Source organism: Exophiala mesophila (assembly GCF_000836275.1).
Source record: "Exophiala mesophila strain CBS 40295 unplaced genomic scaffold supercont1.6, whole genome shotgun sequence".
Classification (NCBI taxonomy): domain Eukaryota; kingdom Fungi; phylum Ascomycota; class Eurotiomycetes; order Chaetothyriales; family Herpotrichiellaceae; genus Exophiala; species Exophiala mesophila.
The window spans coordinates 1906076-1932614 of NW_015622509.1; the positions used below are offsets into that span (position 1 = coordinate 1906076).

General features: G+C 49.6%; 11 protein-coding genes across 12 annotated transcripts; 6 read left to right on the forward strand and 5 right to left on the reverse strand.

Annotated features, from left to right (window-relative positions):
• Positions 1-716: 716 nt before the first annotated feature.
• Positions 717-2436, forward strand: PV10_08566 (uncharacterized protein). The gene is made up of 4 exons (XM_016373603.1): positions 717-1566; positions 1652-1772; positions 2012-2162; positions 2218-2436. The coding sequence occupies exons 1-4, from the start codon at positions 1353-1355 to the stop codon at positions 2368-2370; spliced, it is 639 nt and encodes a 212-aa protein (XP_016220514.1). The 5' UTR covers positions 717-1352; the 3' UTR covers positions 2371-2436.
• PV10_08567 (uncharacterized protein) lies at positions 2373-3307 on the reverse strand. The gene has a single exon (XM_016373604.1). It carries the CDS (start codon positions 3196-3198, stop codon positions 2533-2535), a length of 666 nt encoding a protein of 221 aa, XP_016220515.1. The 5' UTR covers positions 3199-3307; the 3' UTR covers positions 2373-2532.
• A 291-nt stretch (positions 3308-3598) lies between these two features.
• PV10_08568 (uncharacterized protein) lies at positions 3599-6648 on the forward strand. Its single transcript, XM_016373605.1, has one exon. It carries the CDS (start codon positions 4012-4014, stop codon positions 6457-6459), a length of 2448 nt encoding a protein of 815 aa, XP_016220516.1. The 5' UTR covers positions 3599-4011; the 3' UTR covers positions 6460-6648.
• A 310-nt stretch (positions 6649-6958) lies between these two features.
• PV10_08569 (uncharacterized protein) lies at positions 6959-10567 on the forward strand. Its single transcript, XM_016373606.1, has 5 exons — positions 6959-7834; positions 7889-8002; positions 8076-9272; positions 9320-9458; positions 9511-10567. The coding sequence occupies exons 2-5, from the start codon at positions 7994-7996 to the stop codon at positions 9597-9599; spliced, it is 1434 nt and encodes a 477-aa protein (XP_016220517.1). The 5' UTR covers positions 6959-7834; positions 7889-7993; the 3' UTR covers positions 9600-10567.
• A 120-nt stretch (positions 10568-10687) lies between these two features.
• On the reverse strand, positions 10688-11503 carry PV10_08570 (uncharacterized protein; the record flags this gene model as incomplete). Its single annotated transcript, XM_016373607.1, has 1 exon — positions 10688-11503. One exon carries the CDS (start codon positions 11501-11503, stop codon positions 10688-10690), a length of 816 nt encoding a protein of 271 aa, XP_016220518.1.
• A 1113-nt stretch (positions 11504-12616) lies between these two features.
• Positions 12617-14185, forward strand: PV10_08571 (uncharacterized protein; the record flags this gene model as incomplete). The annotated part of the gene is made up of 1 exon (XM_016373608.1): positions 12617-14185. The coding sequence occupies one exon, from the start codon at positions 12617-12619 to the stop codon at positions 14183-14185; it is 1569 nt and encodes a 522-aa protein (XP_016220519.1).
• On the reverse strand, positions 13421-15242 carry PV10_08572. 2 transcript variants are annotated; one of them, XM_016373609.1, is made up of 2 exons: positions 15045-15242; positions 13421-14969 (listed from the first exon to the last, which is right to left on the reverse strand). In XM_016373609.1, the coding sequence occupies exons 1-2, from the start codon at positions 15109-15111 to the stop codon at positions 14335-14337; spliced, it is 702 nt and encodes a 233-aa protein (XP_016220520.1). In that variant the 5' UTR covers positions 15112-15242; the 3' UTR covers positions 13421-14334. The 2 variants fall into 2 exon arrangements, with proteins under 2 accessions (XP_016220520.1, XP_016220521.1); XM_016373610.1 differs by having other exon boundaries at positions 15020-15242.
• A 2060-nt stretch (positions 15243-17302) lies between these two features.
• PV10_08573 (uncharacterized protein) lies at positions 17303-18416 on the forward strand. The gene is made up of 2 exons (XM_016373611.1): positions 17303-17863; positions 17920-18416. The coding sequence occupies exons 1-2, from the start codon at positions 17574-17576 to the stop codon at positions 18200-18202; spliced, it is 573 nt and encodes a 190-aa protein (XP_016220522.1). The 5' UTR covers positions 17303-17573; the 3' UTR covers positions 18203-18416.
• A 233-nt stretch (positions 18417-18649) lies between these two features.
• Positions 18650-21361, forward strand: PV10_08574 (uncharacterized protein; the record flags this gene model as incomplete). The annotated part of the gene is made up of 1 exon (XM_016373612.1): positions 18650-21361. The coding sequence occupies exon 1, from the start codon at positions 18827-18829 to the stop codon at positions 21359-21361; it is 2535 nt and encodes an 844-aa protein (XP_016220523.1). The 5' UTR covers positions 18650-18826.
• PV10_08575 (adenylyl-sulfate kinase) lies at positions 21344-22535 on the reverse strand. Its single transcript, XM_016373613.1, has 2 exons — positions 22412-22535; positions 21344-22145 (listed from the first exon to the last, which is right to left on the reverse strand). Exons 1-2 carry the CDS (start codon positions 22417-22419, stop codon positions 21500-21502), a joined length of 654 nt encoding a protein of 217 aa, XP_016220524.1. The 5' UTR covers positions 22420-22535; the 3' UTR covers positions 21344-21499.
• Positions 22536-23341: 806 nt separating this feature from the next.
• On the reverse strand, positions 23342-24271 carry PV10_08576 (uncharacterized protein). The gene is made up of 2 exons (XM_016373614.1): positions 24122-24271; positions 23342-24061 (listed from the first exon to the last, which is right to left on the reverse strand). The coding sequence occupies exons 1-2, from the start codon at positions 24170-24172 to the stop codon at positions 23516-23518; spliced, it is 597 nt and encodes a 198-aa protein (XP_016220525.1). The 5' UTR covers positions 24173-24271; the 3' UTR covers positions 23342-23515.
• Positions 24272-26539: the final 2268 nt, after the last annotated feature.

The following is a 26539-nucleotide window of genomic DNA, read 5'->3' on the forward strand; positions in this document are numbered from 1 at the left end:
CTGATGCTGAGAGATGCCCACTACTAGGAAAAAGTGGCTACTTGGCCTAACCTGGGGAAGCACTCGCATGGCGTTCAATGCTCTGTGTCAGCCATGCTGACCCCAGTTCCGGCTGGCACCCAAGGTCAATCAGGTAAGCGATAATATGTTTGCATATATCTTGGAGTACATGAACCTGGGAGAGGGAGTGCGGCAATGTTTTGTGGTTGGTAACTGCTAGGTGGACAATCGCTCGATGGTGGTTACTTCACTGATGGAGACGCAGATCAGACGGACAACCTCGGAGACTCGGACGATGGTTCTTACTGCAGGTGAATCTTATCATCAATGGTCCAGCCGTCATCAACAAGATGTCATCCAGGCTGGAAAACCATACAGAGTAGGTACCTACGAGCACGATGGGGTGGACGCAAGAAAAGTGGGAGTGATGTCCAGGTTGACAGCCATAGTGGCCGTGGTGCCTAGAACATCCCCCAGTGCCCCCAAGGCTTAGGTCTGCTGCCTGCCTACGGTGCCCCAGACTCTCCGAGCGCCACGGCCAACTTTCCTTGATCCAGCCACCAGTTCCACCCCTCCTAAAGACCGACAACCAACCAATCCACGGCCGTAGCCGCAGTACAGGCAGCTACTTATTTGTACTAACAAGGTATAGGCTAGTACTACGTACCGCTGCCAAAGTTGCCACTGTGCCACTCTATCTGGACAGACACATACACCATGATTTCCAGCTTGACTGCACCTCAGTGATTTCACTAAACCCTCACCGTCTACATTCTTGATCTGAGACCATCCTCAAACTACCCTGTTGGTTTGCAGCTCTTCTCACCCGTTCAATTGACTCTTTCAGAGTTTGCTGCTGCCATCTTCCGTCCTCAGAGTCACTTCGTCTGCAGACACCCACTGAAGCCCTCCCCTTTCACCTCGGCCAACCCCGAAACCTCACTGCGCCAGAACCAGTCCTGCAGGCAACCGTTTGGCCCTTTGTCGCTGCGCGTCCTGTCCCTATCTCCTGGCAGCTTCCACACACCTTTTTGGACCCTTCTCAGCATTCTATCGAAAGGCGCTGCTTCGAATCCCATCCTCCTCCACCCCTTTTGAAACCTAGCAGCCTCGTGACGCCGACCACATCATCGGCCTACGCATTGCCAGTCTCTTACCCGGACGCCCAACTACGTCGCTCGCGCACCGTGGGGGGATTCTATTCTCAGGGTTGAATTGGTTCACTCGACGATCTTCCAAAGTGGCAGTACCTGTCGGCTGACTCAACCATTTTCGTGGACCATTTCCGACGTCTATCCTAATAGCTGGAGGAGGGGAAACACACGATACACACACACCACCACCATTGAAAAATGACTTCATCAGCTTTTCGAGATTCCATGAACTCGTTGGGCTGGTCTCGACGAGAGCCGGACGTCCCGGTCAACACCAGTTCCTCCACTTCTTTGCTCTCCAAGCTTAATCCCTTCGGACGGAGTGGCTATGTTCAACTACCCACACATGAGTCTCCCGGAGCGCCTCTGCCCGCGCCTTCCAGGAGAGAGGAGGAAGAAGGATGGTTCGCATGTGAGTGATGCAGCTGCCCGTTGCCATTCTCGGCAGGCCCCAGAACCCTTTCCAGAAAAGACAACTGACTAGGCTTCTGTAATAGTAAGTCGCTGGGATCGACTCCTCATCTTTGGTGGCTGCAACCTTGCTGCACTGGCATGTTTTGTTATCTGTTTTGCCCTGTTTCCAGTACTATCCTTGAAGCCAAGGAAGTTTGCCATTTTGTAAGTTGGACTCGCATCCCTGCCAAATTCCCCCACACCACCATCTTTGGCAACACCAGGCCATGTGACACCGCGTCCCTCCATGATGATGTCAGTTAGTCGACTCTCATGCTGTGACGCCCAAGGTTGGGCCGGGTTGGCCCAGGCGCACTCCGTGAGCCTCGAGCCTTTGCGCCATCCCCAATGACATGTGCGCTTGCCATTTCTCATGGTCGTGGTTGGCTGACGCGTCTCTGTAGGTGGTCGGTGGGCTCCATCCTGTTTCTCGCGTCTTGGGCCGTCTTGATGGGTCCGTATCAATATGTGATTCACTTGGTCTCGGGGCCTCGTCTTCCATTTACCGCCGCATACTTTGGCTCAATCTTCATGACGATATACTTTGCGGTTGGGGTACGTAGACCAGCCTTGCTGACTGTCAAGAGCCCTACTAACCATGTTCGCCTAGCTTCACTCGACACTCCTGACCTTGATCTCTTCCATCGTCCAACTCGTAGCGTTGGTGTGGTATCTCGTCAGCTACTTTCCCATGGGGAGTCAAGGACTCCGATTCGCTGCAAGAGTAGGCGGAGGTCGGGTAGCTGCGTGGATGAACGACTGATCGTCCGCACCGGCCCCTGCACGATAGAGTGTGCACGACCACGGAAGTGGTGTGAATAAACCAAACTCATGGCATGATCTCCATCCCTTCTCGTGACACCTTTGTCGCTTCATGTCAACTCATTTCTGCTTGACTCCCATGTCAAGTCAACTCTTGACAGGTTCAGTCAATCCGTCGTCGAACATCTCGTACATCGTTGCCCACACCTCTTACCGCATCTGTGATCAAGTCACGCAGTTCCCTTTGACCCTCCTCCGTATTAAAGTTTTCTCTCGCCGCAAGTTCTTCTATCCTGCGCCGGAATTCTGGATCTGGCTCCTGGGAAAGTTCTTGGGTTGAATCAGAGGCTGTATTGATGTTGATGGATACATTCGGTGGCAGTGGAGGTGGATGCTGAACACCGCCCACTGGAGTTGAGTTCTCTCCATTTGTCAGGGACGATGAAGCCAATCGAGTGCGAAAATATGTCACGACATCTGGAAACTCGGCCTCGGCCTCGAATTTTTCTGCCGCTGTCTGCGCCTCATCATTCTGTATGTTCGTGTCTACATTCAACTCCTCGACCAATAGTCGTACCATTTCCACCGTCTCAGCAACGAATAGACATGTTTCTCCATCTTCGTCCTTGAGATTGATATCAACATGAAAATCGCCCACCAATGCTCTCAACAAGTCAAGATGGTTGTAAGATGCAGCGGCATGCACCAGAGAGTAACCGTGCTCATCTTGTGCAGAGGCTAACTCGGGTCTCGAACGTAGTAAGGGCAAAAGTCGGGGATCAGGATCTGGGATCGTGGCCGCAAGGAGGAAAGGGTTAAGTTCTGCCATTATTGTTGGTGCTAGGAGAGTACCGTGCTGGTTTGACTCATCGATGACCACTAGTCAGACGTATATGCGCTTGTGGATGTGGAAATCAAACGCTGTCTACGCATAGATTGAATGACTGTGAGATCGCAGACAAGGCAGTTTTTCGTCTAACCCCGTTTGCTGAATTTTAGTGTAGACGAGGCCGGTGGGTTCTGGATCCTGCGGGCGCACCGGGCGTTGTTTTTAGTGGCTCAATTATGACCTCAAGGGCTGGGGGGCCCGCGAGGCTGCAACATGGTGCCTGGATCCTCTGGATTGCTGGCAAGGCTGACACCAACTTCTTGGCAAGCAGCCTCTAAGGAAATCAATTGTAGTACTAAGTGGCAACGAGGTCATTTCTTGAGTATGCAGACTCCCTCCCGTGCACATGGTCTACAGCAATCAAATCTGATTCTACCCTCCAAGATTCCATGGATCTGAATCCGTTCTCCTGCAATAAATTAACACTGACATGATATGACTCATTTGTTGGTGCAACACAGCCTTGCGATTCATTCGTTCTTTCTCTACCCAGTCACACTTTCCGAAATGAGATAAATTTATTCACCTCCTGCTTCTCGTCATTTCATGAGTGCCTGATCCAGCACTTTTCTCCAGACGGTCAAAACTGAGTGGCCACTGGCTTCTCTCTTTCTCTAGGTCTCTGTTGTTCAGACACTGCTACCGGAGTTCAAGTTGAGCGGAATATCACATTTTCTTTCTTTCAGATCGTGGTTCCCCACGTCGTCGATCTTTGTTCATCTCAAATTTCTTTGACCAATCATAACCACAGACATGGCTCAAGATTCTCACGAGGTCTCGCAGCTCGTCAAAACGCTCGAAGCTGCCAAGGGACAGGGCAAAGGTGGAAGGAAAGGCTTCTCATGCAAAAAGACCACATTCCCCATTGAGGGTTCTCAGGGCATCTCGGTCGACTCGTGGCGCTTCAACGACTGGGACTACAAGCGAGATGATCTTCCAACCTATGCACGAGGCCTTTTCACTACCAAGAGATCCGATGGCACCCCAGAGATCGCAGTCAGAGGTTACGATAAATTCTTCAACGTCGACGAAGTTCCTAGTACAAAATGGGAAAATATCGAAACAGATACCACTGGTCCCTACGAACTCAGTGTCAAGGAGAACGGTTGCATCATCTTCATCTCGGGTCTCGAAGATGGCTCACTTCTCGTTTGCAGCAAACATTCCACCGGTGCGCGGTCTGATGTCGCCCAAAGTCATGCAATGGTTGGAGAGAAATGGGTGAAATTACACGTTGAGAGTGTCGGAAAGACGACGCGCGAACTGGCAATGACACTCAGAAAGATGAATGCCACTGCTGTTGGTGAACTGTGTGATGATGACTTTGAAGAGCACGTTCTGGAATATCCTCCCAACATGGCTGGCCTTTACCTCCATGGCATCAACTTCAATCTCCCAGAGTTTGCAACACTGTCTGGCCCTGAGGTGCATGAGTTTGCCGATACATGGGGGTTCAAGAAGGCTCAATATGTCATGATACAGACACTTGACGAAGTCCAAAGCTTTTTGCACAAGTGCGCCGAGACGGGTTCCTGGGATGGGCGAGACACTGAGGGATTCGTCGTCAGATGCAAATTGCGAGGCAAGAATGCTCAACCAGCTGTTGATTGGTTCTTCAAATACAAATTCGAGGAGCCTTATCTTATGTACCGGCAGTGGCGTGAGGTAACCAAGGCAGTCATTGCCGGAAAGCCTCCCAAGTTCAAGAAACATAAGCAGATCACGGAACAATACCTCTTATATGCACGACGACAGCTCGCCAGGGATTCGACAATTGGCAAGCTCTACAATCAAAACCATGGAATCATCAAGATGAGGGATGGATTTCTTGCGGAGATCGGCCAGAGAGGCTCCGATATTATCGCACGAGAAAAAGAGGAGGAAGATGGAGATGGAGGTGATTCGCCGTCGAATATAGTCTTGGTACCTATTGCAACCATCGGTTGTGGCAAGACGACAGTCGCCTCAGCTCTGGTGAGGCTATTTGATTTCGGACACATCCAAAATGACAACATCGAAGGCCAAAAAGGTCGTCCTCAGCGATTCGCTGACGGCATCACCAGCTCTTTGGCTGATCACAAAGTCGTCATTGCAGATCGAAACAACCATCAGCGCAGAGAAAGAGAGCAAATCATACGAGATGTCAGTAGGGTCATCCCGCAGGCTCGGTTTGTGGCGCTACACTACGTGCATGAGCCGAAGAATCGAATGCTCCAACAGATCCGTGAAGTCACGCGGCGGCGGGTTCTCGATCGAGGAGACAACCATCAAACCATTCGTGCCGGCAGCAAAAGCCAAGAAGAAATCATTGGTATTATGGAAGGGTTTCTGTATCGATTTCAAGGCTGTGACAGGAATGCGGCGCCCGACTCGGAATTCGACCTCGTCATCGACTTGGATGTGGCAGCTTCATCTCTGGATAACTTGGAGCACGTGATTACGCAGCTCTACAACACCTACCCAGGTCTGCTACCAGAGGATATGCCCAGCCACGAAGACATGCAGAATGCAATCAGCTTTGCACTGGATCATGAGGTAGCCACCAAGCATGATCTCTCGTTCGGCAAGCCAGCCAATACGCACCCAAGCCAGAAAGCAAACAAGATTGCCATTGTTCGGGAGAAGGAAATGAGCCCCCAACAGGCGATGAACAAACTGGAATACTTTGGGATCACTCTCTCGGTCACCAACATTAATTCGATCCTCGCTTCAATTTTTGACCGAGCAAGTCAAAATGAGGCAGCCCTTTATCAAAGTCTTAAGCAATCGAACCGCATCCAAACAGAGTTTCACGTCACTCTGATCCATCGAGCCAATGCTGTGGCAAAGCCAGAACTGTGGCAAAGCTACACACAGGCTTACAGTGAGACAGTCGAAAGTAAAGACAACAAAGACAAGAACAAGCTGACTCCTAGCTTGGGTCTGGCTCGCATCAAGCTTGAACGTGTGGTATGGGATGATCGGATCATGGCAGTGGTGGTTAGAATCTACCCAGCCGAAGGAAGTCCTTTATGGCAATGCAGCAACGCCATCCCCCACATCACCATTGGAACCATTCGACCCAACGTCAAACCGGTGGAAAGTAATGACATGTTAGCACGATGGGAGACTGGACAAGGCGTGGGATCGACCCTCTTTGAGAAAGAAGTGCCGGGCAATGTCATTCTGGAAGGCAGTGTGAAGCCGGTGCTGAGGCGTTAGAGGCGTTAGAGGCGGAGAGATTAGAGCTGGGTAGTGTTCGAGAGAGCAATTATGCATGATGTGAGACATGAGAGTCTTTTCAGTCGATAGTGTTTCGACTGCATGATGACGATGGGTATCTAGTTCAAGGCGAGAACCTAGCATACGTACCCAGCACCATTCGACGTATCCAACAGAGATGAATGAGCAAAGTTTGGGAGCAGCAGTAACTCAAAACACAATCACCGATGACTCTGTGTGTTCCGTAACATCGTGAGATCATCCGTAACAAGAATAGAAGGTTATCACAACCATGGGCATCCATCGTCACCATCAGACCTAACTTGTACGCGTTGGAGATTGGTTCCTAATCTGGCTAGAAGGTTAACGGTTGCACCTGGCAACCCCAGACTTGGGTGGGACAAACAATGGGAAGGCGCGACCTGTGAAGCACTTCACCGCTAATCCCAAAACAGTTGACAGACTCAGTCGACCTCTGCTTCAACACTACACTTGGATTCTTTGATCTCTTCATCTTGTACTGTCAATTGTTCTCACTTTCTGCATTCCTCAATACCTTGTTCCCCGGCATTTTGGCAGAGATTGCACGATAGTTTTAACAGGCCCACATCATTCGATTGACAGCGATACCCGTCGCCATAAACGCGAACTCACAGCCAGGATCCCACAAGTCAGCGTCCGTGTCTTGCGGGGCGTTGAACCAGGGCACCAAACAACGATTGTAGGCGGATTGCACTTCTGCCGCCCGGGGCCAGACGCCCGCAGCCAAAAAGCACAGAGCCCAAACGCCATTTGCGTACGAGAACAAGCCCAGTCCACTCAGTGTCCCCTCGTCCGCGTTCTGAGAGGCCAGTAACATCCTGAGCCACCGAAACCCACCGGCGCCCGCTTCCCACCGCGACGCTCCGTTGCCAAGGAAAAACAACTCGACCTGATCCACCCAATTGGCATCAACCTTTGAACCTCAGCCTTTTCTACTTCGAACCACTCAAGTTCTTCTGTACTGCTACAACCTCTTCGACACCTCAGGTTCACCACCACCTCCCAACCAGACTCTTCCACCACCTTTCTTCCTGCTGAGCGTTGTCTCTGACCTCAATTGCATCTCCTCATCAGCCTGCATCTGTTGTTTGCCGCCTTTTTCTCTGCTCCAGCATCCTAGTAATCCGCTCTTCCTCTCGCCTCGCGTATAGTCCTCAGATAACTCCGTCAACTGCAAATACGCGCCATAGCAAGCCAATACTTCGCCTGGTCCCGGTCACAACATACCACACGCTTCCCTCTACCGTTCCACAAGATCCTTGGACCTTTAGATTATCTCAAGGCGTCTTTTCATCTCTTCTGGCCGCATCGAAACACGACCATCCACAGTCTGGTGCGTCATATCATGATATGAACCTCCAACTATAAACATGCTAACTCGGTCCAGGTCTTCGATCCTACACCTGCATCTCTTACACGAGTGCACCTTTCTGATCGTCTCTGTCATCTCGACTCAACGTGAACGCAGCCAACACGGCTTCCCAAACACACGATGCCTGCAGTAAGCCCCACCTATCGTTCCTGAGCCGAACAATACACGCGTTGTCTTGATACAATACTAACTCTTCTCCCAGCCTCGCACCCGACAGCGTGTCGGTAACAATGAAAACGATGAGAATGTCACGGCTCAATCCACCCGTTTGACGCGTGCAAAAGCTGCCGGTCTATCTGGTCAAGAGGATAGTATCGCCCTTACGAAGAAGGCAACTCAGGCCAAGAAACCCACCACATCTACAATCAATGGAACTCAGAGACGGCGTGCTCTTGGTGATGTGACCAATGCTGCCAAAGGTGTCGAAGTTGTTGCCGAGGGAAAAAAGCTTGCCGCTACCAAAGCTGGTCTGCCATCAAAGATTGCTCAACCTACAGCTGGAGGTGTCCAGAAACTTAGCAGGACCAACTCTTCAAGAGCAGCCTTGGGCCTCAAGGACAACAACGCCAAACAAAAACCCGCTGCAGATCTCAAGAAACCTGGAAGTGGTTCAGGTGTCCTTGGCCATACTCAGAAGAAACGCACTCAAACCACCTCGATCGCGCCGTCGTCAAAAGATGCCACCCCAGATCTGGAGGAACCCCCACGGAAGAAGTCGTTAACACAAGAGGCCGTTGAAGAGATCCAGGCAGAAGAGATTTCAGACATTGTCGCCGACCTTGATGCCGAAGATCTTGACGATCCCTCAATGTGTGCCGAATATGTTCGTGAGATCTTCGAATACTACTACCACCTCGAAGAAGCCACCCAACCAAACGCCAACTACATGGATCACCAAGATGACCTGGAATGGAAAATGAGAGGCATCTTGATCGACTGGCTCATCGAAGTACACACTCGCTTCCGGTTGCTCCCCGAGACCCTGTTCCTCGCCGTCAACATTGTTGACCGATTCCTCTCACAAAAGGTGGTTCCTCTCGATAAGCTTCAACTGGTTGGTATTACCGCCATGTTCATTGCGTCCAAATACGAAGAGGTTCTCTCACCACATGTGCAAAACTTTGTTCACGTTGCCGATGATGGCTTCACGATCGATGAAGTCTTGAGCGCCGAACGCTACACACTATCCACCTTGAAGTATGATTTGAGTTATCCCAACCCCATGAACTTCCTCCGCCGTATATCCAAGGCCGATAACTACGATATTCATACGCGCACCCTTGGAAAGTACCTCATGGAAATCAGTCTCGTCGATCACCGCTTTTTGGAATACAAACAAAGTCATATTGCTGCCGCGTCTATGTACCTGGCCCGCATGATCCTCGAGCGTGGAGGCTGGGTATGTTCTTTATGCCTAACCACGTGCATCTAACTAACAATCTCCAGGATGCAACACTGACCAAGTTTGCTGGCTATTCCGAAGAAGAGATCCTGCCCGTGTTTGAGCTTATGATCGACTACCTCCAAGCTCCCGTTGCTCACGAAGCACTCTTCAAAAAATATGCAAGCAAGAAATTCTTGAAATGTAAGTTGAACATCGACCGCTACTTGAGGCTTGACTGACGATGATGTCTCAGCATCCATCCTGTCCCGAAAGTGGGCTAAGGACTACTGTTCCAACTTGAGAAATGCTGGCGCCTCCCTTGCGGATGCCAGGGTACAATGATGATAGCATCTGGGACCATCTCATCCAAAGACATCTTCCGCAATATGCTTGGTTCTGGTCCAAAAGACGTGAAGTCTATTCTCCAGGGTATGCATGGATCAGAAGTCTTTGGCTGCCTTTATGGCTATGCTTCACGCTTCCAACAGTCATTGTCATGAGTACAGAACGATATTCGATAGAATTACATCCGCATCATTATCCACACAGAAAATCCTGCGTCGAGAGACCAAGAACAAATTCTGAAGTCGAAAAACAGGCGCCCTCAGCTACCAGCGCTGTCCATGAGCGAGTTTACGTGCAAGTCGAAACCATCACCATCGTTTTCAGCAGGCGCATTGGCAAGGGCGCACAGCACGCGCGAGTCTGTTCACAAGGCGCCCATCTTGGGTTTACGGGATCTGCGTTGTTTCGGGCGTTGCACAACTGGAGTTGATATGGGCTTGCAAAGGCAAAATGAAGAGAATTTGACCACGGCGAATTCTGGCGTTCAAATGAATGGGCATGCAATGCAAGTGGAGGCAAGGATTACCACCATCGTTGCCTGAGCTTGAATCTTGGATTTGTTTTTCAATTCTGTGTCTTGAGCGCAGCCAAACAACAAACCAAAAAACGTGTCGAGTGGAGCTTAATGGCAGAGATGATGTTGAGCTATTTGGATAGGAATTGCTGTCATTGGCTTTCCATGGCCATGGCTTTGACCTATCGCCGCGCCTCGTTATGGCATTCAATGCCAATGGAAAATTTCCATGGGCTCAGCAATAGACCACATAGTCACAAGACCATTCATGTCAATCGACTTTGCTCGATCTGTTGTTGGTTTTTCTTTGTTGTCAATGTCTATGTTCTATGTATGATGCTCCCTCGATGAGTTGATTGGTGTATGCTATGACCTGAGGAGACATGCTCTTATGCATGAATGTAATTCCTGTATGCCTGTTTCTTTCTGTCTGGTCAACACATTGTCGTCACATCCTTCATGCCAGTCGTGTTTCCTGGTTGAAAGAATCTATCCATCTGTATTTGAACTCGACCATCTATCTCAACGTCCTCGACGGTACACGACCAAATTTCTCCTCATCTCCCTCGAATCAAACCTTCCAATCCCCCCTCTGTTTCTGCTGTTTCCTCGCATCCTTCGCCCTCTCCTCCCCCTCCATCACCACGCCACCAACCCTCCTCCACTCCTCCGCCACCATCCTCCTCATCTCCTCCACCAAAACCTCGGCCTCATCCCAATCCAAATCCTCCCTCATGCCCCTCCCAAAAAGAATTGCGTTCCTTAATTTCGGTTCTGGCTGTTTATTCGGCGGATACTTCTTGCCTTTCCCCTTCCCTTGTTCTGGATACACATATCCAAACGGCGGTCTCGGCACGACGTGAAAATGCACATGTGGCACAACTTGCGCCGCACCAGGGCCATTATTCTGCACGATATTGTAATCTGCTTGATCGTGTGGAATGTCAGGTAAGACGGCGCGAAGAACCCCGCGTGCTACGATGGGGAGTAAGCGGCCGAGTTCGGCTGATTCAGTGGGGGACATGTCACCGAGTTTGACGCGGTGGTGTCGAGGGGCCACGAGCACGTGGCCTCGTGTCAAGGGCATGATGTCGAGAAAGGCAATGGCGTGGGGAGTGGTGAGGAGGATGAAGCTGGGAGGTTCGAGTTTGGTGGGAGAGAGTGGTGATGAGGATGATGAGGTGGTGGTGGGTGAGGTGGCGTCAAGAGGGTCAATTGGTGGATATGTGACGGAGATTATGCAGAATGGACAGCGGGGGTTAAAGTCTTTGGTTTTGGGGAGGGTGGATGGGTCAACTGTTGTTGTGTCTGTCGAGTCTTGATGATGGGAATGCTCCTGGATCAGAGTGGGGGGTTGGTCGGTGTTGTTGTCGTTGGGGTCGGACATGGTGGTTGTGATTTGTGAGCTTCAAGTGTATGTCTATCGTCTTGTAATCCTCAGATATGGTATATGGGGTATATATGCAAAGATATATAGAAGTTGAGAAAGTTGAACAAATGTCAACCGGTAATGAGGCGGTGTTGTCTATCACTGATTAAATCAAACGAGTCTGCCTGTAAACCCGGGAGTTGCTTTCGATGGGCCTGTCCAACAATATATATAAACCGGTATATTATAATATGCTTGTGTCACTTTCACCGGGCAGTATCGTATCAGCCTGTGTGTGTGTGATTGAATATGTAGGTAGAAATTAAGAGATGATGAATGTTGAATGGATCCCCGTCCCCGTCCCCGTCCCCCGAGCAAGTCAACCTCGGCTCACGCCAAGAAAGGCACAGGTACAGCGAGTCCGCCTAAATGTCAGCCTTGCAGCCCAAATCGAATTTCATTTCGTTCTCGTTCCCTGGTAGCCTAGATTTCACACATGGTGGGCCGAGGGGCCTGGGATAGCCTACAGTCTAGTCTGACAAGCAACGTGGTTTTCTGCCTATGTGGTATGAGTCACCATAGCCGGGACAACAGGACCTAGACAGACACTTGTCAGCCTAGCAGCATACCTTGTGTACTGATGACCGATGGGAGGTCCTAGTACGAGGGTCCTACTATCTCTCACGCTTCTACTGCCTCTTGTTTTCTTATTTTCAACCTTATTGCGTGCATCAGATCCAGATTCCCATGTTGTGGATTTGAGCCTCAGCCTTGCAATGCACGCCAAGACTCGATATAAAATTCCCCATCGTAGAACCAAAACTTTCTCCAAGTTAATGGGATTAAAGATATTGAATTTCATATCTTGTATCTCTTTGGTCCATCAACGAAGAAAAAGGTGAAAATGTCGGATTTGAAGCCCTAATTTGTTTAATCGACTCGACCAAACAACAAATTGATATACAGAACAATGCATCGTATCGTGGCTAAGGAATCAGTCCATGATCCAACACCATGACTATATCCTTCACAAACAATATTCTCAACAGCTGGATCCCCCCAACAAATTCTCAATAGACAGCAACAACAAGCCGTTTCCTTAAATACTATCGCCCACCCATAGATTCCAATATGGAGTACCTGATCCGCTTCGCCCAAACGCACGAAAGTTTCCGACTCGCCGAAATCGAAGCACTGGCCTGTCGCGCCGGCAATTTGAAATATGACATTATTTCATATAAATCCGATTCACCATTCTGCATAATTCGATTCCACAACCTCCCTTCTACTTCTACTCCTACGTCTACTTCCACCCACTCATCATCATCATCATCATCAACTCCCCATCAAACCGTCATCGACGAAATCATACGAGCATTCGAAGCAAAAGCCATCATCTCACGCGGAATCTACGAACTCTGGGGCGTGGGGACGAATTACGACGAATTACACGCCGATGTCCAGACACGAAGTGTACATTTATGGCCCGAATTCCAGGAGATGACGTTCAAGTTTGTGATTGATTGTTACGGCAATACCAGAGATATGAATACCCAGAGACAATTGATTCAATCGTTTAGTTATCTGGCCTTTCGCGGGAAAATCAGTATGAAGAATCCAGAGGCCGAGTTTGCGGTTATGGAGGAGTGGACTTTGCCGGAACATGTCAGCAGTACCGAGGGTGAAGCACCTTCAACATATGAGGTGGTATCCCCGTCTGGCTCTGCTCCAAAGGTCAAAGTACCACCGACATTGAAACATATCTACTTTGGTCGCAAGATTGGAGATTCACAACGTTATTTGATTGATAAACATGATCTCAAGAAACGGCCATATATTTCGACTACGTCGATGGATGCTGAATTAGCTTTGGTTACTGCAACTCTGGCTCTGGCTGCGCCGGGAAAGATCTTTTTGGATCCATTTGTTGGAACGGGTGGGTTTATGGTCGCTGCTGCGGAGCTCGGCGCACTGGTTTTTGGTTCTGATATTGATGGACGGAGTTTTCGCGGCAAAGGACAGGGTCTCGAAAAAGGGGTGGGTGCTAACTTTAAGAAATACAATCTCACACATCTCTTTGGGGATTGTATTACCTCGGATTTGACAAACACCCCGTTGCGAATCAACCAGGGAACTAAAGAGAACAACAAGGACGATCGATGGCTCGATGGAATTGTCTCTGATCCTCCATACGGAGTAAGAGAAGGTCTCAAAGTTCTGGGACTGCGTCGACCGAATCCCCAACCTGAATCAGATGGCCCTGACGGATCTCTCTCCCCTTGTCCTCCTCCTCCCTTTGTACCACCAATTCACATGATTGATGGAGTTCTGGCCTACAAGAGACCGGATTATATTCCACCAAAGCGGCCGTATTCCTTTGACAGGATGCTGGACGACATTTTGGATTTTGCCGCCAGAACACTGGTTGATGGAGGTCGAATTGCCTTCTGGATGCCCAGCGCCAATGAAAACGAGCTGGGCGAGGAAGAAATCACCGCCATCCCCACACATCCTCTCCTCGACCTGAAACATGAGTGCATCCAGCGGTTCAATAAATGGAGTCGCAGGTTGCTGGTCTATCAACGAGTCCCGGGTGTTGTGGAGAGACATGATCCCGATGGTGGACGGGTGGAAAATGGATATACCGCCGATGAGCTGAACCGATTCCGGAAGAGATACTTTCAACCCGTAAAGAGTTAAGAGCCGTGACCGACCTGAATGCAAGCCAGATCATCGGATCATTCAACGCTTCGTTTCTCTAGCCCATTCCACATGCTTGGTTGACGTGAAAATGTGATATCGTAGACCTGGTTCTCTCGTTGTACTCATAATCCCCTCACAGCACGGTTTTAGCCGCTGACTTTGAGAGACTCGAGAGCGGGAATGGCATCCTCTCCATCAATATCCTCTTCTTCGCCCTTGCCAACAAGACCACGTTCCCAAAGCTGCCTGCCGGTCAATTTCTTCTCTTCCATCTTGACTCCCTTTTTCTTCTTCTCTTCGGCTTCCTCTTCCTCACGCTGCTGTTTTTCTTTCTCCTGCATTTCTTTTCGGAATTTATCTCTCCACTCTAGGAATCGTTCCCGCGTCACCACTGTGCCGTGGAATCTTCGGTTCTCCTCCTCTTCCTTCTGTCGAGCTGCCACTTCTTTGATTTCCTCTTCCTGGCGCATTCGATCTGAGATGAGTATTTCCGCAGAGTCCTTCAGTGTGGTCACTAATGTGAACACCATTGCCATGCCGAGTGAGTCTTCGATCGTTGGGCCTAACGCATCGAGTAGTTGCGCCTTGTCCGCCGAGACGTCAATGTATGGATGTTTCGCTGCATTTAGTGGTGTGGTGATGTCCAGATGGGGGCCAACGTCAGGATATGACTCTGGATATGTGACGTTGAGTAAGATGACCGGAGGGTCCACGTCTTCTTCAAAGTTGGGATTGGGCACATCTAGTGTGATCGATACTCGGTATGAGTTGTCGGAGATGTCTATACATATTTTTCTATTAGTCAAATTGTCATCTTAGGGCCAGACCAACCAGTGCCAGAAATGTTCGTTCGTACCAGTGATTTCATCTGGAAATATCGAGTCCAGGACTTCCCGCTCCTCTTTCTGCTCTTCTATGCCCATCTCGGCGACTTGGATGGTCCAGACACAGTCAGAGGAACATGTGCAGAAGTCTCAATGTCTTCGCGTCTAGGTCATCACAAGTTGTTTCGACATCAGACAACCGACAGCAGACATCAGACATCACCAGGCGCAGTTGGTGGGATGGAGAAATCTACCGATATTGTGCCGATGACTTGCGGGACAATGTTCTTCCTGTGCCGGGACATGTGATATCATCACGTGACTGTTTGTGAATGCCAGCAACAACAACAAAACTTGTATGTGACTCTATCAGAGGCCTTGATGCATTCAACGTTAAGAAAACTTGGTGGCAATCTCATGCTTTCAACTAGATTCCCTGATCAAAGGGCATACTGCTCCACAACAAGCACACTGCACCACAACAAGCGGCATATTCGTCAACGCCAGAGACGTGCTCTCGTATCTCAATAGGACGAAAGACATCATGAGGTGAATACCGCGGAAAATGCCGATGGCTACTCACGTGTTACAGATTCAAAATGATGATCTCTTCTGGGCATACATAATAGGCAGGGTGGCAGGAATTAATTCGCCGCAGCGTACCTGAAAGCGACCATGCTGGCTCCATACATGGAACTGGAAGGAAATGTGGGAACGTGCAACATCCATCATGGCGACCAGTAATGACTGTGTACCTATGCAAATCACTCGGCAGGCTTACTCCATCACTCAGTTGCCGATCAACCTCTCTGATGGCACATGTCAAGCATTTATCTCGACGATTGAAATACCAGGGTCATGCCAAAGATGACGCCGACAGTCGATTAAGGTCTCCATCGGCAAATATCTCTTCAGATTCAGTCACTAAGATTACTCCGCCAGAGACCGTGGGGGCTCTCGGAAACGGGAAATGCACGGATCTCGAGTTCAAACGTTGATCCTAATAAAGGTATGCCCATGTACAACCTACGTGTCATGACTGCAATCGTTCGAACCACACCACCTACAAACTGTTATTCTCGCATGGGAATCTGCAAAGTTCGTTGCTTGGATGATACAAGTAGAAATACACGTCTTTGTGGATGACACAGAACGCTGCAACGTTCCGTCAAGGCCGCGCAAGTCAAATACAAGCAAAACAGAGGGCTCACGGACCTTCGCCAATGCCAGAGAAGACCTTTGGATGCTTCTCCATAGTCAGGCCCTGGCTTGCGCGCCACTGACGTACGGCAAGCAGTGTACACAATCTTGGTCAAATGTCGTCCAGGTTGAATTTTCGGATATTGAGCCCTTGAAAGGCCCAAGCTCTCAACTACCGAATCTTACAACCCACAAGCGATGCTGTGCTATCCAGTCAGCATGCAAGGTTCGCATCGACCGATCGCCCGTTTAGTGGCGCCGTCTCGTGGCGCCGTCTCGTGGCGCCGTCTCGTTGCTTCTCACCGAAACAAATTGTACGGAGTATAGGCGACGCCTCAACGTTGAAGTCGAAAGTCGGTGTCGGGCGATCGACATGGACTAAACTCAGGGTTCAAAATACACAGTCTGACAGGCTCCAGTCATCCAATGGCACCACGGCTCTCACCACTGTTCAGGCCACGCAATGTCATTTCACTTCTGAAGGTTACGCCGCCTGTCTTCTGACAGAACCCTGACCTCTTCACCCGTGTTGATCATGTTGGCTTGAGAAGTCAAATATGAGACATGTGACCATGGGCAGCTCTCGTCTCTCGTCAAGCATGTTTCCACTGCAAACATGTGTGATAATGAAATAGCTACCGAGGTCTTCCATCTTTGCATGATCGATAAGACGATCGCTGATGCAAGAGTGGAGGGGGCTCGAACACGGTCAATGTGAACGTCGACATTCAGGACCAACCATTTCATATGGCTGCTGCAGATACTCCGTATGTCGCCGTCCTAATCCAACGAAGGAGCCACCTAGTTACTCCGAAGTGTTCGTTTTCTCCTTGACGACTGGACTATTGAGTTCCTCTGCTCCACTTGCGCCGCTGCAGAGTTCGAGGAACGCCATAATGAGATCTCGCCGTGAACCTAAAAGGGTGAAGGCAGCCCTGTGCCGCGACCAGTTGAGAGCACAGACCATGCGCAGGTGGCTCATGAGCATCCGTGCCCCTCCTCCGCAGAGCAACTCCCTCGACAACCCCCTTCTAACCGACCGCCACAACTTGGATGCGAGCAGACATGCACCTTCGTAATTTGTTGTGGACCAGTTACATGCAAGCCTACCCTCCGCAAGCCATATCCGGCGCTTACCCCATGGTGCTCGGATTGCTTTGGGTAAACGAACAACCCTCAAGTCAATAATGTTGCGGTGAAAGTAGCCAGCACTGACCCCGCTTATCAAGACACGGACCTCACCCCCGACGAAAATCATGATCATACTTAACAGAATGAGTATCTCAGCTCTCTGGGTCAGTATCTCATTCGTATCACAGCTTCTGCGAGACACCAATCTTTGAACAACTTTCACCCTCGAAATGTTGTCTAGCTTCATCAAGAGGTCGTCGCTTCAGACGGTCAAGGCTACAGGCCCACAGTGTGCCGAGTCAGCGAAGCAGAGAAAGATCGTCTTCTGTGACTGGGGGTTTCATGGCCGAGCCAGTAGAGACGGATGGTGTTTTACCTATGTCGACGAGGTGGACTTTGACCCCGAAGAAGACCTGAGATTCTACACCCGGACAAACCTTGACCAGTGTGGCGAGATCCTGGCCAAGTTTGTAAAGTCTCAATTACGAAAGAACTCGAATTTAAAAGAATCGAAAGGATGGTGAGCAGGCTCAGTTGTTGGAAGTTTCATCTCCATTGTCACTAATAGCGACTCAGGAAATTCGTCTGTCTCATTGAAGATGGCCAAAGCCACACATTGCCGATCCAAAGGCGGGATCGGACACCACGAACAATGCTGCTCTTTGAACGGGTCACACCGTGCCCTTGTGCAGGAAGACAGCATCCATACCACGAGTCCAAGGAATCCAAATACACTATGCACCAGAACGAAGAGATCTCGTCCTCCCCACCAGATGTCTATGAAATCCATACTCCGCCTCCTCAATATCGGAGTCGCGTGTCGACGCTTGCCACTCTTCAGGAAGATCAGCAATCTTAAACTGGGGTGACATCTGCGACGAGGACCGAGTGATATGAAGGACCATCATGACCATCAACCTCAAAGCCTCTTTTATTGAAAGAGACTTGATTTGACGAAGAAACGACGTTTTTGCTAGCGTTCGAGCGACTTGAGATGATGACCACAACGATAGATACGATATACCAATCATAAATTGGTACTTTTCCCACGAATCCACAGATTATATGAATGACTCAACTCCACATGACATGCATATTTCCCACTGTAAAGTAGATCTCTCGCATATGTACCCATATATTCGATATCTGCCTCAACCTCAGGCTCATTCCTCACATATATCGCCAAGACCACATTTCTGGTCCGCAGTAGCATTACGGTGGACTGTATTACGAAGTTGCGCTGATATCAGATTGACGAATTCCAAGGAATATCACACATTCGAACATGATTGTCATTGCCTCATGACTGTATTTTACTTGCCGACTAATGATTTTCCTACTCAATCTGTAAATCTTACGTTTCATGTCCCCATAGGTGTTCTTAGTAACGAGTTTTACGCCTTTTAGCGTCTTAAACATTCCAAAGCAACCCCTCTGGTCGACGTCATTAATGTTGTGGTCTCCATAAGCCTAGAAACAATCCATGCCCCCACCAGGTCCCGGTCCTGCGAGGAACCTGAGTCTGAGTATAACGAACCCTTTGGTTCTCTACCGAGCCCTTGTTGCAACCAAGAAGATCCGACCTGACCCCGCACAGCATCGGCTCGCCCTCCAGCTCCAGAAGCTCTACTATCGTCTCAAGGACTATGCCCCAGAAGTCGAATATAGATATCGACTTGAACGAATTGCTCGAAGAACTGCCGTTGCGAGGAACAACGACGAATCTGAACGCCATGGCGCCGAGCAGAGGACGCTGAAACCTTCCAATGGACACAAATCCAGTGCTAAGAAGGGTTTTGGGATTTCTTCCCTGCTCAATGTTGCTCCTTCCAACACACTCGCCCTGACTCGGACAGAACCACTTCATTCTTCGGCAGTTGCAATACCTTCGCCTCAGGGTATGTTGCTTTATGGTGAAGTGGGACGAGGCAAGTCGATGCTTCTCGACCTTCTCTACACTTCACTCCCGTCACGGAAGAAGAGACGGTGGCATTTCAACACTTTCATGCTCGACTTGTACCGCAGAATCGAACAGAGTCGGCGTGAAAGATTAGAATTAGAACAAGTATCTAGCCGTGGCGGGCGACCCTGGCTGCTTTTCGGCAAGGATTCCGGGGTCAATGACAACGAACATGTCATTCTCAGCCTCGCCAAAGACACTATTGGAGATAGCCCTATTCTGTTTCTGGATGAATTTCAAATGCCTGACCGGACGGCGTCCAAGTTGATCAATTCTTTCTTCACAGGCTTCTTCCACCTCGGCGGAGTTCTGGTTGCCAGTTCCAACAGAATGCCTGACGAACTCAGTAAAGCCGCAGGAATTGATTTTGGTCGAAGCGCGTCCAATGGATGGGGTACCAGGGGAGGACTTTGGGGTCTTGGGTGGGGTGCTCGCAGGAGCAGCCAGGCGGAGCTCCAAGCAAAGGGTGACTTTGGCCTTTTCCTCGAAGTATTGAAAGCGCGTTGCGAGGTGTGGGAGATGGAGGGTGAGCGAGACTGGAGGCGGGATGATGGTGTTGAAGGACTCGAGACTCGAGAAGAAGACGACCACCACCCTGAGAGTGAAGCGGTATCTGCTTCCTGCGAGGACGATCCATCAGTCGAATCGCCACATGATACAGGGGATCAAGTGTCCAGCACTACAACCACGGCGCTGGCTGATGACGTTCAAACATCCGCCGACGCTCCTCCTCACTATCATGTGTCGGTAGAGTCGACGAATGCATCACCTTCATTTCTTCAACGGGACATCCTGACCCTCAACCCATCCGATACCTGGACACCCAGCACTTTGACCGTCTATGCACGTCGGCTGAGTCTTCCCCAAACCCACCAAGGAATTCTCAAGGCCACATTCTCAGAGTTATGCGCAACATATCTCGGACCAGCTGACTATGTATCCCTATGCTCGACCTTCCACACATTGATCCTGCTTGACGTGCCGGTACTGACATTACTACAAAAGAACGAAGCTCGACGCTTCATCACACTACTCGACGCTCTATATGAAGCACGATGCCGGCTATTGATAGAAGCAGAAGCTCCTCCAGACAAGCTATTCTTCCCAGAAACAAGATCACGACTTAATTCCACCGACGGTGCCGGATCAGGGCAGCCAAACCTCCTCCCCCTCGACCAAGACCTTGAACAAGAAGACAGCGACTCCATCACATCAGAATCCTTCTCAGAAATGTACCAAGACTCGGTCGCACCATTCCGAGCCAACGTCGCTATTTACACGGATTCCAACACCGCCACGTCAGTACCATGGCATCAACCTGCATTCACACCATCCATTATTTCACCCTCACTCCGGTCCGTTCTAGCAGACGAAGACGCCGATTTCGGTCCAACATACGGAAACGGACGAAGTCAGGGCATGTCGTCTGGACGAGTCAATCTAGACGTCGACGGTCCACAGGGTATGGCGGAACTTGAATTACGTCAGGGTCCTGATTTCACACAAACCGGAGCGATGACTGGTGAAGATGAGAGATTCGCTTTCAAACGAGCACGTAGTCGATTGTGGGAAATGTGTGGTAAGAAATGGTGGGATCAAAGAGCTGAATCTCAGGTTGGGGTGAATGATTGGTGGAGACCGATAGATCGAGAGGGGAGAGCGTGGGAACAGTTTGATAAACTACAGGGGGTGTCGGCGCAGGAGATTATTGATGCTGCTGGGGTTGGTGGTGGTGGTGGTGCTGATGAGGATGTTGATCATCATGCGGACACCCAACAGCGGGGCCAGATCTCTGGAGTTCAAGACAGGGATGATACCCTGTTCAAACATGGTGCAAGTCCTTTTCGCGTCAGTGAGCAGCCGCCACCGAAATTCGGTTGGCAACATGCTTGGGGCATGATGCAGTGGGGAACGAAAGCCGGTGAATGGGGAAAAGGCGTGGAAGGGGATAAAGTGAAAGATCGAGTGGATAATGATGATGGTGTTGAACGAAATGGACCGGGTGGACATGATGTGCAGAAGAATCAGGATGAGGAGGAGAAGACGACGTCCAAATAGTGAGATGTTATGTCGTCGTTGTATTGTTCATGTAGATATCAGTACATACAATTTTATCTATTGCCCTTTACATGAAATGAAAATCATACCACACCATGCAATGATCTATCTCATCTCTTCAATCCCAGCTTCCCGCTTTTACTCATCATCACTGACCTCCGGAGGAGTGGCCAAATACCCCTTATCCTCGAGATACTTGACAATAATCTTAACCGCATCCTCCACCGAAGTCTTATCACTTTGAATATGAATCTCCGGCTTCAACGGCTCCTCATACGGGGCACTGATACCGGTAAACTCTGGAATCTTCCCCTCCCTCGCTTTCTTATACAAACCCTTGGGGTCTCTCTGCTCCGCAACCTCCACGGGAACATCAACCCAGACTTCCACAAATGGAACACCAGCCTCACCGTCCGGACGGGCAGCCTCGTGCAATTGACGAGCGAGATCCCGATCTGCCCGGTACGGGCTGATGAAGCTCGTGACGGCAATGGTGGCGGAATCGGCGAATAATTTTGCGACTTCGGCAATGCGACGGATGTTCTCTTCGCGATCCTTGGGCGAGAAGCCGAGGTCTTTGTTCAATCCGAAGCGGATGTTGTCGCCATCGAGTCGGTAGGCGGCTTTGTTGTATGGTTTGCGGAGAAGTGCTTGTTCCAGGGCAACGGCGATGGTTGATTTGCCGCTGGCGGATAGGCCTGTGAGCCAGATGGTGAGACCCGTTTGTTTGCGGAGTCCAGACCGGATACTGGGTGTGAGTGGTGATGGGTGGAAGTGGATATTGCTAGATGAGACGAGAGGGTAAGCTGGAAATAGTTCGAGATATGGAAGTGGAATTGGAAAGTGATGGATGGTTGAGTATGTGTATGTGGAGTGCTTGACAACTTCTGGGCAAGATAGTAGTAATCCAATTAAATATCAATAGGACCCATTATCAGAGTCTGCCATTGTATTATGCGATACCTCTCGCCTGCAAGGATTTGGGAGTATGCGACAAGTTCCCTATGATGGATCGAATTGGGGCCGGGGTAGCGGGGAGGGGGAACTTACGTTGCCATGTTGCGCAGCTGATATATGTTGCAAGATATCTGCCGGGGTTTTATTATCAACGTGAGGAATTGTATAACAATGACTTTTGATATCTGTATTGGACTTGGAAGCAATTCGTTGAAACTTTTGTCTGTAGGAATTTTTTGGATGTCGTCGACTGCCCAATGACGTGCATTTGTCGCACGTGGAGATCTTGCGTGATTGAATGCCAAGCCTCGACTCGCTCCGATGACAGTGAGGAAGGAGCGACCAAGGACACGGACGTAGTTACCTATCCTATCGTGCCTACCTAGGTACTTATTTACAGGTGACTCAAGGTGAACTTGTGCCTTGCCTCGTGGAATGTAAGGCTTCCAATCGAAGAGCATGACTGCATCCGTAGTCCATGAGCCAGCTCGTTACTGCTGCACAGAACGTACAGCAGGAGATTTATGCCCAGTATGACGAGGAGTCCTGGAACACGAAATCGCGAGGTTGGCGTGGTTGTGTCTCTTTGAGCCACAGATGAGGCAGCTTGTGCCACGGGGCAAGCATGGACAAGTAGACAGAAAGTTCGGATGGAAAAACACTGAACTTCCTAGGTTGAATGACTTATGCTGAACAAATGCTTTGATGGGTATCCCTAATTTATGTTCAAGTTTTGTTGTACACAGGCAACTGGGCCCATCCTAAAATATACGTAGCGAGTAGCAGCTGCAACTAACGCTAAGTCGCCTACAGAGCTCCAGAAGTCACTACTACTATACACTCTCTCCAGGGCACCCTCCAGATAGCACTTCTCTCCAGGGCACTCTCTCCAGGGCACCCTCCACATAGCACTTCTCTCTAGGGCACTCTCTCTAGGGCACTCTCCATATAGCACTTCTCTCTAGGGCACTCTCTCTAGGGCACTCACGTGGTACTCTAAGATTATTCGGAAAAACTCGAGGAGAATATATTTACAAAACTCAGTCACGGGATCGCAACTCGCGCATATCTGATCATTTCGCGCCAAGATTCACTCTCAGCCAATCATTTCTAGCTAATCATATCACGTGAAAGTTTTTCTGAAAGACATTTTCTAAACCCAATGTAGAACCTCCTTCGCTTCGCTCAGTAGGATCATCAGCTCGAACCTGCGTTGACGGCTGTATAATACTTTGTGTTCTGGAACACTGCCAATCCTATCATGACAACCTCATCGATGGCTTCTTGAGGCAGATTCGGATCTACAAGCTCGATGACGGCATACTTCTTTTTCGCCCATTCTCTAGGACTAATCTTTGCGATTGGCATCTTGTGCTCGTCGACCAAGAAATGATCAAGCACCACCCATGGTGTCTGTCGTTGCCACTCTAGTTGTTGGCCGCCGAATGCTTTTGAGGTGTACAGGAGGTTGCAAGTCTTCCAATTCTTGCTCTTGACTGAGATGTCTGTGTTTTGGATATTGGCGGTGATGGCACGATTCCATGGATTGAATGCGATGGTGCCCACTTGAACGTCATTGCCATTTCTGAATGTTAAGTTGGGTCTGCGATTTCGAATGTCGATGTTGTATAGGACAGTTTCTTTGTCGTCATCAAAAATGGTGGCCTGGCGTTGCTTCCAGCTTTCGACATATACGTGGAGTGTGCGACCGTTGTCTACGAACGTGTCGTCGGATACCTTGCTCTGAGAGGTGTTAATTGTTTTCGTAAAGGAATGTTTCGAGGCTATTTCATGGCGACTTACCTGTTGTTTGGGGGCAACTGATTTCTTGCGTCTGAAAGGGTTGCACGGCATGATTTCAATTGTTCAAGTCGAATAGTCATCAGGGTGGGACTTGGATAGGACCTTGAATTAGGGTGTTTGTTTCACGTATATATCATATCCTCCTGTTGGTATAAGCCACGTTGTGACATGGTCTCAGGCTAGACCCTGTGATCTCATAGGCACCAGATCGTCCTAATCGGCACAAGGCTCATTCCCAATGACATCAGGTGAAGCCCAAGGCGCAGTCTAGGGTTCAAGTTGTAGGCTGGCGGCCTAACTTAGCCAGTTTCGCACACTCGTATTCGTAAATCGACGAGGGTGGCGCAGCTAACAAATTCAATCGCCCTGCCGATCCTAAACACTTATCTCCAGCCTTGCTCATCAGCATCCTCTCAGAACTTCTTTGATGACTAAGTCGGGTACAGTTAGTTAAGAGATCATCAGTGCATGTACATACATGCCTATCAGGATTGTGGCTGTAGCACTTGTTCCATGGTCGAAAGATACAAGCAACTTAGAAGAAGCTTGGTCGAGACGACAGGTCAAATAGTCATGGGGCCTGGGCCTTCCTCCAATTGTGGCTAAGAATGCCCAAGCAACGCTTAAAGTCCTCGGATTTATGTTCCAGATTTAGGCCCTCTAGGCACTTCTGCACACCTATTTCCATTCGAACTTGAGCCTCGGGCTTCTTCTGGCTTGAGTCAGGTACCTACATTAAGCTACCTACCTAACCCACTGTACATGTCACCCGGGCTGCTTGTTAGGTGGTAGCTACCATCCCGGAAGTACGCGATGATGAAGAACTTGGCAACCAGATGGCAATTCAAGCTTGAAATTCAGCAAACGATTCATCCACGCGTTTGCATTCTCTCGTCGTCTGTTTTCGCACCGCCATGCTTCTCTCTCTTACTTCTACTACGAAGCTTGCAAACACTCCCCATGTCCCTGCTTGTTTGTTTTGGCAACGGCCAGCTCCTAGCCAGGGTCATACTGCAACGGAACGACCATCCGACGGCTACCTGCACTGCTTCGCGTTCCAACCAGAATATTTCAACCCATGACATCTCTTGATCTCATCCTGCATCTCCGCTCTCCAGCTTGAATCTGGGGTTTATCCCCTCCAACCCAGACCCAGGAGTGACAAGATCGAGCCAGGCAGGTTGGTTGGACCATTATTGCACCCAGACCCAGGTCCAGACGCATATTCAGCTGTCTGTATTTGTCAATGCTGATCCCCCAATGTTCTATCCCAGCAACTTTCTAATCTTAGCCACATGGTGCACCAAGCCGTTGAAATGGAGGAGACTGGTGACCTCACTGTGCTAACATTGGGTAGTCAACCTACAACATCCACCACGTCCACTTATATCCTAGTTACCTTACACCAGTCTGCTACCAATCCTGTGTTTATCTTCAATTGTTTGTCTTTATCCTCGTTGTACAGCATTTCCCTCAATACGCAAGCCTTGTCAGTCATGAATTTGAACCTCTGACGCATGACCTCTCATCCGGACTTATCATGGTATGATGGACTCAACTCATGGAACGTGTCTTATCAGCCCAGTTGGTGTACAACAATTTGCTTGCTGTCACCCCTCATCTCTTGGTCGGCCTGGATCTTGACCCTGTCACCGACCTTGTTGATAAGAGCCATGTCCTCGTGTACACAATGATTTCTGTCCTTTGTTAGACCATTGTGAACATAGTTGCAAACCAGCCTGGCTAAACTGGCTTTCAAACAAGTCAAAATCCAAGAAGGACTGAGAGGTGGTATTCTTGTCGCCGTGTTTGTGCTACTCCGGTTGCCAGAAGGTACAAGGGACATGCGATGGACGCGTTCCAGAGAGCTCCGTGGGTCGTTGAGTGCCATCTTATCTGGAAGATGGCTGAGATGGATCAACAGACGGGCTGCACCTCCGAGCAGCTTAGAGATAAGTCTTGACTTACTCCATTGAATTGTGATTTCGCTGTCTGACTCTTTTTTTGGTCTGCTATCTTCTATCTGCTGCGAGTTACCGAGAAGCCACTGCCTCAAATTGTTACCTTGAGGTTGACGGCCAGTGGCTGGAGTTTAGAGTCAGCTTGTTCACGTCTGCATTTTCTTCTGTGTCAATACTCAACACCATTCATGACGGCGTCGCCACCATAATGCTTCTGTGACAGGTGTTGATACACTCACTTCTCCAGCTCTGACTCAATCCACCAAACCTGCAAATATCTGTCCCCACGCCCAACCCGTTAGATTCTCTCTGGGAGGAAGGAGTGAAAGCAGGCACGGTCGACATTTTACTCAGAATTCCAATTCAGCAACAATCACTTAAGAGTCAAGAGTCAATCAATGGGTGTCAATTGGGGCATCACATTCACTTGCAATTACTGCCTCACCCGAACCCTGAT